The 11614-nt window shown below is 45.3% G+C and overlaps 1 protein-coding gene across 6 annotated transcripts in view; it reads left to right on the top strand.

Annotated features, from left to right (window-relative positions):
• The first annotated feature begins 733 nt into the window (after positions 1-733).
• LOC110508024 (angiomotin-like protein 1) overlaps positions 734-11614 on the top strand; it is a 21525-nt gene continuing 10644 nt past the window's right edge. For 3 of the 6 annotated variants that reach the window (XR_016492518.1, XR_016492520.1, XM_036964619.2), the window contains exons 1-6: positions 3565-3765; positions 4639-4812; positions 4896-6283; positions 6951-7095; positions 7447-7524; positions 8741-8862. Coding sequence is in view for 3 of the 6 variants with exons in the window: in XM_036964619.2 (XP_036820514.2) it covers positions 4743-4812; positions 4896-6283; positions 6951-7095; positions 7447-7524; positions 8741-8862 (1803 nt within the window). In the remaining 3 variants the exon portion in view is untranslated. Of the gene's footprint in view, positions 819-984; positions 1170-1589; positions 1811-3564; positions 3766-4638; positions 4813-4895; positions 6284-6950; positions 7096-7446; positions 7525-8740; positions 8863-11614 lie in introns of those variants that run through there. The other 3 variants (XR_016492519.1, XM_036964618.2, XM_036964617.2) reach the window with 2 other exon arrangements.

Below are 11614 nucleotides of genomic sequence, written 5' to 3'. Positions count from 1 at the left end.
CCAAAAGTACTCGTTACATTTTGAATCCTGAGCAGGACAGGAAAATGGTCCAATTCACACTTATCAACAGAACATTCCTAGTCATCTACTGCCTCTGATCTGGAGGACTCACTAAACACACATCCTTTTAAATGATGTTTGAATGTTGGAGTGGCCCCTGGCTGTCCTTAAATAAATAAAAAACAAGAAAATGGTGCTGTCTGGTTTGTTTAATATAAGACATTTGTAATGGTTTATACTTTCACTTTTGATACTTAAGTATATTTTAGCAATTACATTTACTTTTGTATATTTTTAATCTAAATACTTTTAGACTTTTACTCAAGTAGAAGTTTGCTCTGTGACTTTTACTTTAACTTGACTCATTTTCTATTCAGGTATTTTACTTTGACTCAAGTATGACAGTTGGGTACTTTTTCCACCACTGGCAGTATGTGTAATAGGACACATTTGGTGGGTGCCTATATTTGTCCTATTTCACACATGTACAAGTATGTATTGAAAATGATTTTTTTTTTTTGCATATCCCTGAGACATTCTCTGAGAGTAGGGTCATGGCCAGGGTCTGCTTATCAATGACAACCCTGTAGCAATTAGGGTTCAGTGTCTTGCTCAAGGGCACAATGTCCGATTTTTCACCTTTTTGGCTCGGGATTCGAAATAGTGACCTTCCGGTTACTGGCCCAACGCTCTGAGAGAGAGAGAGAGTGAGAGAGCGAGAGAGAGAGAGTGTGTGTGTGTGTGTGTGTGTCCTTTCCCTCAGTAGCCAGATAACAGAACAGACAGAATGTCTCTAAACACAGACGAAGAGGCAGAATGTAGGAGAAATTAATATTTCTTCCTCTCTCCCTCTCTCTCTCTCTCTCTCTCTCTCTCTTTTTTCTCTCTCTCTACTTGGTTATTTAATTCTTCCTCTCTTCTTCTTCTCTCTCTATCCCACCTCTATCACTCCCATGCCTCTTTCTCTCCCTCCCTCATTCCAAGGACGCCCCTATGTGTGTGTGTGTGTGTGTGTGTGTGTGTGTTGAGGCAAGTCTGGGCAGAGTCGGCATGTCTGTGTGACTGTGGGGTTTGATGGTTTGGTGGATTTAGACGCCCCAAAGCACACACTCATCGCTGACTCTCACCATCATCGTTCTCATCAGACATTATCCACGGGCAATACTCAGGTAGGACAATCTCCATTAAACGGTGGGGCGAGGGGGCAGAGGGAGACAGAGGGCGAGGAAGGGACGGAGAAAGAAATTTACAGACGGAGAGAGGGGGGGGGGTAAAGTGTAGGTACTGTGATCTGTGACTGACTTTCTCCTCTGCTCTCTTCTGTAGTGTGAATAAGCAAGGGGAAAGTGTGTGAGACAAGCGAGAGATAAAGGGAAATAGGGATAGAGATCTCTCACACATCTTGTTGCTGTAGGGAATGTTTTTTCATTACACTCACTCACACACACACACACACACACACACACACACACACACACACACACATATAAGTAGGTGTTTACAGACTGTTGTTGAGTACGAAGCAAGTTCTCACATGCAGGAATAAAGCTAACCACACACACACCCTAACCAGAGCTTCCTCTGACCAGGGGGAAAGCAGGCATGGAGTCAGGGTCTGAAAGAAATGCTGGACTGGATTCTGAACCCAGGGTGAAGGCTGGTCTGGAGTCAGGGTCTGAAATAAATGCTGGACTGGATTCTGCACCCAGGGGGAAAGCAGGACTGGAGTCTGGTGAGAACTGGATTCCAGAAGATGTGGCCCAATGGCTGGATCACATTGGAGTGTCTAACGAGCCCGAGCCCGACGGAGGTAGTCTACACATGCCCCCTTCTCTCCCGGTGTGTGTGTGTGTGTGTGTGTGTGTGTGGTTTTGTTTATCAAACCTTGTGTGGACCTGAAATCCTCAAAAGTCCCAACAAGGATAGTAAAACAAGGAAGCTTCTCCCTCATGGGGACATTTCCCACATCCCCACGAGGACAAATGCTATTTTAAGCTTAGGGGTTAGGTTTAGGGTTAGGGTTACGGTTAGAATTAGGGTTAGGGGTTAGGGTTAGGGGTTAAGGTTAGGGTTAGGGGTTAAGGTTAGGGTTAGGGGTTAAGGTTAGGGTTAGGGGTTAAGGAAAATAGGAATGGAAGTGGAAATCAATTTTAGGTCCCAATAGGTTAGAAAAACAAGTGTGTGTGTGTGTGTGTGAAAAATAGGCTCTGATAAATATTACCTGTAACAAAACGCCAGGTGAGACAGAGTTAGGCAGAGCTCTCTTTCCATCCATAAATCAGCATCCGTTTTACAGTTGAACCTAACTGAATCCATTAGGTTTTTGGAACCCTATATCCTGGGGCTGAACTATGACCCCTGGTTAGAACCTTTCCGATTGGTATTGGTGAAAAGGCCCAGGGAAGAAAACGGCGGATGTTCTGTTTGAATAAGATGGCGTGAGTAGAGATGAGAGTGAGATGAATTGGATTACAGAGGCGAATACAAAAGGAAATAAGAGAAGTAAAGGGCTGTGGAATCATACACATCCAAGCCTAGTTCTGAGTCTTTTTTAGTCAGAGGGTTTTGGATGTTGTTATCTGGGAAATCCATTTGAAGTCTCTATACAGATTGAGGTGATGTCGATGACAGTAATGAGGGCTTATTTTTTTTGTATCTAATGAGAAGAGCGTGCTCTGCGCCTCAAGAAGATTGGATTGGAGTGTGTTGTGTGGGGATCTTTATTGATTTATATACAGTATATATATATATTTTAACTTAACCCGGATGCAAGCCGCACCAATGTGTCAGAGAAAACGTGTGTGGATCTTTGAAACAGGGCGTTAACTCTGCAACATGACAGAATCTCTGTAGACAAGGAATATTATCTAGTGTCTCTACTCCTACTGCCATTACTTGACCCAATTCTTCACGTATATGCTGTATCCTGGTGCTAGAAGTAAATGCAAAGGATACAATAGATATGTGAAGAATTGGATCAAGTGGTTGATGCACGCAAACTGACCCACATAAGAGCTGTCCAGCATGTCTCCTATCTGGAAGCAGTGAGACGAGTGGAAGAAAGAAGTGGAGTTGAAGAACTAATGGTAGCAGGAGTAGAGACACCAGAGAATATTCCTTGTCTGCAGAGGGATTCTGACATGTCTCATGTTAAGGTGGATTTTGTAGCATTTACTGCATTGGTTATCAACTGCACAGTGCGAACAGAGAGGAAATCTGAGAAAACAGGCATCATTGTGAGTGTGGCTGAGTGTTTATTGGGACTCAAGTATTTTACAGCAGAGGTATTACAAGGAATCTTCTTGATGAATGCTCCATCTTCACAGGCCCCGAGCCTGTTCAGGAGGTGATCTGAACTGTTCCTGAAGGAGTGGGGTGTTTGTTTATTAATGTTTTGTATGATGTGGGGTCCACAGCCTAATGGAATATTTTCTGTTTCAATACAGTAGGTGGCAGCAATACACCATTTGGTGTAGTTTGTCATACAACCTTAATTAATAATAATAATATGACCCCTGGTTATTATCCTGCGGGCGCTAGGACCCCGGCACGCCCCCCTGAACTGCAGGTCTTGCTTTGGCATTCCGCTCATGCCAGAACGAACGGTCCGGGGCTGATTACGATCGCGCTACTGTCGCAGACCCACGGCTGTTTGCGCCTCTGCCCGAATCTGCTTTTATAGCCGGGGGAGTCAGCATCGAGACCGGTTGCACTATTAGCGCGCGGAGAGAAGTGTCTCAACACGACCGGTCATTTAGCACCGAGGTAAACGTTTATGCCTGTATAAGGGAAAGAAGTGCGTGAGGTCAGCTTTCTTACAGCATGTGATGTTTTGGTCAGTTCAATCCACGCGCTCCTTGCGCACGCACAGACTCATTGAGCTGTCTCAAATTTTGTAGGGCCGTCTCTGACCGGCTTTCGGGAAGTTAACTAGCCGAAATAACTTTTAACTAGCCTAAATAACTTTTGGGTGTTTGTCTTCAAAGTGTGCATTGCGGCTTGGTCGCAATTATGGCTGACTATATAGTGCTGGCATTTGGCTCCGGTTTTACTTCGTTCCGTAATGTGTCAGTTCAGTTGTCTATTTCTGTCCTTTAGTGCGTCAGTTGTCTATTTCTGTCCTTTAGTGCGTCTGTTGTCTATTTCGGCCTGTTAGTGCAGGGTTTACCAAACCCGGTCCAGGGGCCCCTCCTGGGTTCACGTTTTGGCAGGACCGAGTTTGGGAAACGGGCGGGCAGGACCGAGTTTGGGAAACGGGGGGGAAGGACCGAGTTGGGGAAACCCTGGGTTAATGTGTCAGTTGTCCAGTAGGCCACAACAGCAAGCTTGCTATGCATATGGTTAAAATATTCTATGGACATCTTCCACCTTTTACTGTGTGTGTGTGTGTGTGTGTGTGTGTGTGTGTGTGTGTGTGTGTGTGTGTGTGTGTCTCAGAGGACAGGCAATAGTTGGACATGTGGTTGAGTCTGTTTACTTTGAGAGGTACTGGAGGGAAACACCAGGATGGGAATGCTGAGGACAGGAGATGACCAGACAGTGTCGTCTCCTGAGAACTAGGCACTAACACTCACCTGGTCCCTAACCTATTATAACTTATAAGTAAAAACAACAATTTAATTTTTGTTTCTTTTCCAGGTCTCTCTTTGTACCATAGTTTCCCAGGAGTCTTTGCACTGGAGGACGTCGTTCAGTGCCCCCCAGAAACAGTCCCCTTCACCATCAACAATGACCCCACGTCAATGACCACTCATCCACCGTTACTGTCCATCCTTCTCACCCGTCGCACCTCCACACCTGCCAGGGAACCAGGTACACTAGCAGTTAGGGGGAGATAAGCTAGGCCTTAGGCATGATACACCTGACATTGACCTCTGACCCCTGCTGTTTCCTAGGTGATGCAGCCTTGGCCTTTGTGTCCCACCCCTGTGTGAGCGCCATGCGAGGAGAGGAGGACGAGGGCGGGAAGCTTCTCTCAAGCACCATACAAGAACAAACCAGCTACGGAGGAGGAGAGGGAGGATGGGGGCCTCAGAGTGACAACCTGAACCCCATGCAGCCCTCGCAGGTGGCCTCCCCACCCCTACTGCAGCAGCCGCCCAGCGGTATAGACTGTAGCGGTGCCCCCACCTCAGACAGCCAACTACCACCTTACCCCCTTACCTTCCCTCACCGCCCACTAGCTCACCCCCAGTTGCGCTGGGCTCGGCAGGAGCCTCAGGGGCAGGAGCAGCAGGCTGACGGTAGCTCCCTGGAGAAACATGGACCTCCCCAGCCCCCTCTCCCCCAGCCCCCCCAACCCTCCCTCCAGCCCAGTTTAGAGGAGCTGCCGAGCTATGAGCAGGCCAAGGCCCAGACCCAGACCCAGGGACAACACCACTACCAGGACCAGCTTTATTATACACTGGAGGACCAGGAGAGCCTGCCTAGCCCCTCTCACACCCCAGACAGCCAGCCCTCAGCCTGGACCAGCTTAGCTCCTCACAGCCCCTCTGAGACCTCTAGCCCTGACACCAACACTGACCCCTCTCCTTTCCCCAGCCCCAGCCCACCCCTGGGCCCTCAGCAAGGCTTTATGAGTGATGGGGATGAGGCTGAGGGTTTGTCTATCTGGGGTGGAGGGGCCAATGGAGACTCTACTCTGAGGCAACTCAAGCAGGGTCATGTGTATTCTCTCAGCCAGAGGATCCTCCAAATCAGCGTTGAGGCCAATGGAACTAGTAATCTTCCCTCTAGCAACCCCTCCCTCAGTTACCCCCTACCCCTAAACATAACCCCACTCACAGGATCAGTAGACTCCCGCGGACCCCCACCAGAGTACCCCTTCAAGCCCACCCAGCCGCCCTTCTGCTCCCCCTCAGGGAAATCCCAGCCCCCCTCCTCTCATTCTGAGCTAGGCCCTCCCTTCATTGACCCCCCCTCTTCCACAATAATGGACTGGTCCACAGCCCAACCAACCAGAGCTGAGAGCAACCCCCCACCTGAGTACCAGAGCAGGCGGCACCACCCTGGGGCCCTAGGGGGTCCCTCAGTCCAGTACCACCACAGTCCCACACCCTCCCAGACCCACACCTCCACTCTTCTCCCCAACATCCAGGCCCAGACTTCTACCCTTGTCTCTCAGCTCCAACCCCAGCCTCAACAACCTTCCCCAGGCCCCTCCGGTGTGGAGGTGGTCATGGCAGCCAAGGTGCAGCAGATGGTCCAGCTGCTGTGTGAGGAGAACCAGACTCTGAGACACGAGCTGCTGACACACAGAGAGAAGGCCTCCAAACTGCACTGGGTACGAGGAAGTTTGTATGTGACTGTATAACTGACTCACTATAACCTTATAGGCCCCATTAGTCAATATTTTAATGTTTTGTGTGTTTTATATCATATTGTACAACAGCTGATAAAATGAACACTGTAAAAGTATGAACACATTTGCTCATTGTTATTTCCTGATAGTTGCTGGTTGAAAATACAATCTACACAGGATCTTATAATCAGCAGTTTTGGCTTTCCATGGTGACATCACCATGTGGTAAATTGATTAATAGACCAATAACAAAGAGTTCCAAACCTCTCTGCCAATAACAGCTACGTTTCAGTTTTCCCCTCCCCATTTAGACTATTCCCAGACAGTCTTAGCAAAATTCTTGCCTGAGAAATGGTTTTGCTATAAAGCTATTTTTGAACATTTGAATGGAACTGTATTACGGTAAGGTATTTAATTGTTACCCAGAAATGATTTGATATTGATATGAAAACAGCTTCATTTGGCCTTAAACCAGGGTTTAACAAACTCACCCCCCCCTAGACGCTTCACATTTTTGTACTAACCCTAAACTGGCACACCTGATTCACTTAGTCAACTAATCATCCACCCTGTCTTAAAGCATTAGGGGAAGAAAAATATCTGACCCTATTTCAGTCGTTTCTACAAACTACTCTTCCTTGTGCTGCAGTTAGAGGAGGAGCTCCAGAGGATCTCTGAAGAGTATGATTGGCTGACGAAGAGCTCGTCAAAGAGGGAGGGGCTGGACCGAACAATGAGATGCAAACTGGAGGGGGAGATAAGACGCCTGACTGTCTTCAACAGAGACCTGAGAGGTAGGACAGGAGGGAGGAACCTGTAAAAGGATGTTGAAAATAAAATAAATAATTGGGTCCTTAAAGTGCCGTTACCCTTTTTTCAACCTTCTTCTTAGCTGTATATATGGGATTTGGGTAATTTTGACCAATAAGTTGTGTTAATAGAAGAGGAGTTGAACATGTTAATCTATGTTGTATGACTATGTTATGTCTGTGTATGACTGTGTTATGTCTGTGTATGACTATGTTATGTCTGTGTATGACTGTGTTATGTCTGTGTATGACTATGTTATGTCTGTGTATGACTATGTTATGTCTGTGTATGACTGTGTTATGTCTGTGTATGACTGTGTCACATCTATGTCTCAGATCGCCTGGAGACTGCCAATCAACAGCTAGCGTGCTGTGAGCCAGAAGGAGAGGAGGATGGACATGCTGCTGAGCTTAGTAAGTGTGTGTGTTTGTGTCTGTACTTGTGGTATTGATGAGTACTTGTGTGTTTGTGGTGTTGATGAGTGTTAGTGAGTGGGAATGAGGACACACCCAGCATTTAGGTTTTCCTCTCTTCTTTCCTCTCTTTTCTCCACCACTCCCTCTCTTCCCAGGCTAAATTCAGCACACATACAATTATCCCATTTCCTTTTAGCCACACACACACACACACACACACACACACACACCCATGCACGGACGTACACACACACACACACCCATGCACGGACGTGCACACACACACACACACCCATGCACGGACGTGCACACACACACACACACACACACACACACACACACACACACACACACACACACACACACACACACACACACACACACACACACACACACACACACACACTTACTTTTATTAGAGAGTCAGTGTGAATACAGACAGTGACCTCGTCTGGCCTGGAAACCCAAACAGAGAGAACTTTCTCCTCCTGACCACCACCTTTCTCACATTATCACGCTCTGTCTCCCTCCCTCTCTCACTTCCACTGACACCCTCCCACTGCCTAGCTCTCTCTCTCTCTCACTCCCACCACTCCCTCTCTCCCCATTCTCTCCCTCCCTATTCTCTCCCTCCCTATTCTCTCCCTCCCTGGGCACCATGAGAGAGGAGAGGAAGTGTTTGTTGTATTTCACTGGGCTGTCTGGTATGTAACACCAGGAATGAGGGATAGAGTGGGGAGGGAGAGATAAAGAGAGGGGGAGGCCAGTAGAGACAGGCAAAGGGAGGGAAAGGGGGTATATCTTATAGCAGTTTTAGGACAGGTGCTGTTTCAACGTGTCAGCCCCCCGCCACAAACTACCCAAACACTCTGCACCATATCTCCTCCCCTCCTCCCTTTACACACACCTGTCTCTCTCCCCTCTTCCGCATGTGTGTGACATGTTAACCCAGAGACAAAGGGGAATGATCTGGTCTGTGCTGGGAATGCAGCCTCAGCAGATTCCCCCCCCCCCCCCCTTATCCTTCCCTCCCCCACCCAACACACATCCACCCCTACCCAGAGTTTGGTCAACAGTAGAGCTGGATGCCATGTTGCTACCTTTGAACATTCCAGTCATGAGGAGTATTGGGTTTGTAAGTCTGATTTGAGCATTTTTTCTCTTATCTTTTATCTTCCCCCTTTCCTTCTCTCTGTTTCTCACTGTCTCTCAGGGGATGGACTGATAGAGAAAGAGCGTTTGGAGGAAGAGGTGGAGAAGCAGCAGCGGAGGGCAGAGAGACTGGAGTCAGCTCTGAGCAGCGCCCAGCAGAGAGCACTACACTTAGAGGAAGAGGTATACATCACGTCACAGTATATCACATTACGTCACGGTATATCACATTACGTCACGGTATATCACATTACGTCACGGTATATCACATCACGTCACGGTATATCACATCACGTCACGGTATATCACATCACGTCACGGTATATCACATCACGTCACGGTATATCACATTATGTCACGGTATATCACATTATGTCACGGTATATCACATTACGTCACGGTATATCACATCACGTCACGGTATATCACATCACATCACGGTATATCACATCACGTCACGGTATATCACATTACGTCACGGTATATCACATCACGTCACGGTATATCACATTACATTACGTCATGGTATATCACATTACATTACGTCACAGTATATCACATCACGTCACGGTATATCACATTACGTCACGGTATATCACATTACATTACGTCACAGTATATCACATTACATTACGTCACGGTATATCACATCACGTCACGGTATATCACATTACGTCACGGTATATCACATTAGGTCACGGTATATCACATCACGTCACGGTATATCACATTAAGTCACAGTATATCACATTACGTCACATCACGTCACGGTATATCACATTACATTACGTCATGGTATATCACATTACATTACGTCACAGTATATCACATCACGTCACGGTATATCACATTACATTACGTCACGGTATATCACATTACATCACGGTATATCACATCACGTCACGGTATATCACATTACGTCACGGTATATCACATTACGTCACGGTATATCACATTACGTCACGGTATATCACATCACGTCACGGTATATCACATCACGTCACGGTATATCACATTACGTCACGGTATATCACGTCACGGTATATCACATTACGTCACGGTATATCACATTACATTACGTCACAGTATATCACATCACGTCACGGTATATCACATTACGTCACGGTATATCACATTACATTACGTCACAGTATATCACATCACGTCACGGTATATCACATTACGTCACGGTATATCACATTACGTCACGGTATATCACATCAAGTCACGGTATATCACATTACGTCACAGTATATCACATTACATTACGTCACAGTATATCACATCACGTCACGGTATATCACATTACGTTACGTCATGGTATATCACATTACATTACGTCACGGTATATCACATTACATCACGGTATATCACATTACGTCACATCACATTACGTCACATCATATCACATTACGTCACGGTATATCACATTACGTCATGATATGTCACATTACGTCACAGTATATCACATTACGTCACAGTATATTACATTACGTCACATCACATTATGTCACAGTATATCACATTACATCACGGTATATCACATTACGTCACAGTATATCACATTACGTCACAGTATATCACATTACATTACGTCACTGTTTATCACATTATGTCACATTATATCACATTACAACACATCACATTACGTCACAGTATATCACATTACGTCACAGTGTATCACATTACGTCACATCACATTATGTCACAGTATATCACATTACATAACGGTATATCACATTACATCGCGGTACATCACATTACATAACGGTATATCACATTACGTCACAGTATATCACATTACGTCACAGTATATCACATTACGTCACAGTATATCACATCACGTCACGGTATATCACATTATATTACATCATGGTATATCACATTACATTACGTCACAGTATATCACGTCACGGTATATCACATTACATTACGTCACGGTATATCACATTACATCACGGTATATCACATCACGTCACGGTATATCACATTACGTCACGGTATATCACATCACGTCACGGTATATCACATCACGTCACGGTATATCACATCACGTCACGGTATATCACATCACGTCGCGGTATATCACATTACGTCACGGTATATCACATCACGTCACGGTATATCACATTACGTCATGGTATATCACATTACATTACGTCACAGTATATCACATCACGTCACGGTATATCACATTACGTCACGGTATATGACATTACATTACGTCACAGTATATCATATTACATTACGTCACGGTATATCACATCACGTCACGGTATATCACATTACGTCACGGTATATCACATTACGTCACGGTATATCACATCACGTCACGGTATATCACATTACGTCACAGTATATCACATTACATTACGTCACAGTATATCACATCACGTCACGGTATATCACATTACATTACGTCATGGTATATCACATTACATTACGTCACGGTATATCACATTACATCACAGTATATCACATTACGTCACATCACATTACGTCACATTATATCACATTACGTCACGGTATATCACACTACGTCATGGTATGTCACATTACGTCACAGTATATCACATTACGTCACATCACATTATGTCACAGTATATCACATTACATAACGGTATATCACATTACGTCACGGTATATCACATTACGTCACAGTATATCACATTACGTCACAGTATATCACATTACGTCACATCACATTATGTCACAGTATATCACATTACATAACGGTATATCACATTACATCGCGGTATATCACATTACATAACGGTATATCACATTATGTCACAGTATATCACATTACATTACGTCACTGTTTATCACATTACGTCACATTATATCACATCACATTACGTCACAGTATATCACATTACGTCACAGTATATCACATTACGTCACATCACATTATGTCACAGTATATCACATTACA

Source organism: Oncorhynchus mykiss, chromosome 27 (assembly GCF_057628025.1).
Source record: "Oncorhynchus mykiss isolate SJ-2025 chromosome 27, ASM5762802v1, whole genome shotgun sequence".
NCBI classification, from domain to species: Eukaryota; Metazoa; Chordata; class Actinopteri; order Salmoniformes; family Salmonidae; genus Oncorhynchus; species Oncorhynchus mykiss.
The sequence above is the reverse complement of the archived record's forward strand: the minus strand, read 5'-3'. Positions and strand labels throughout refer to the sequence as shown.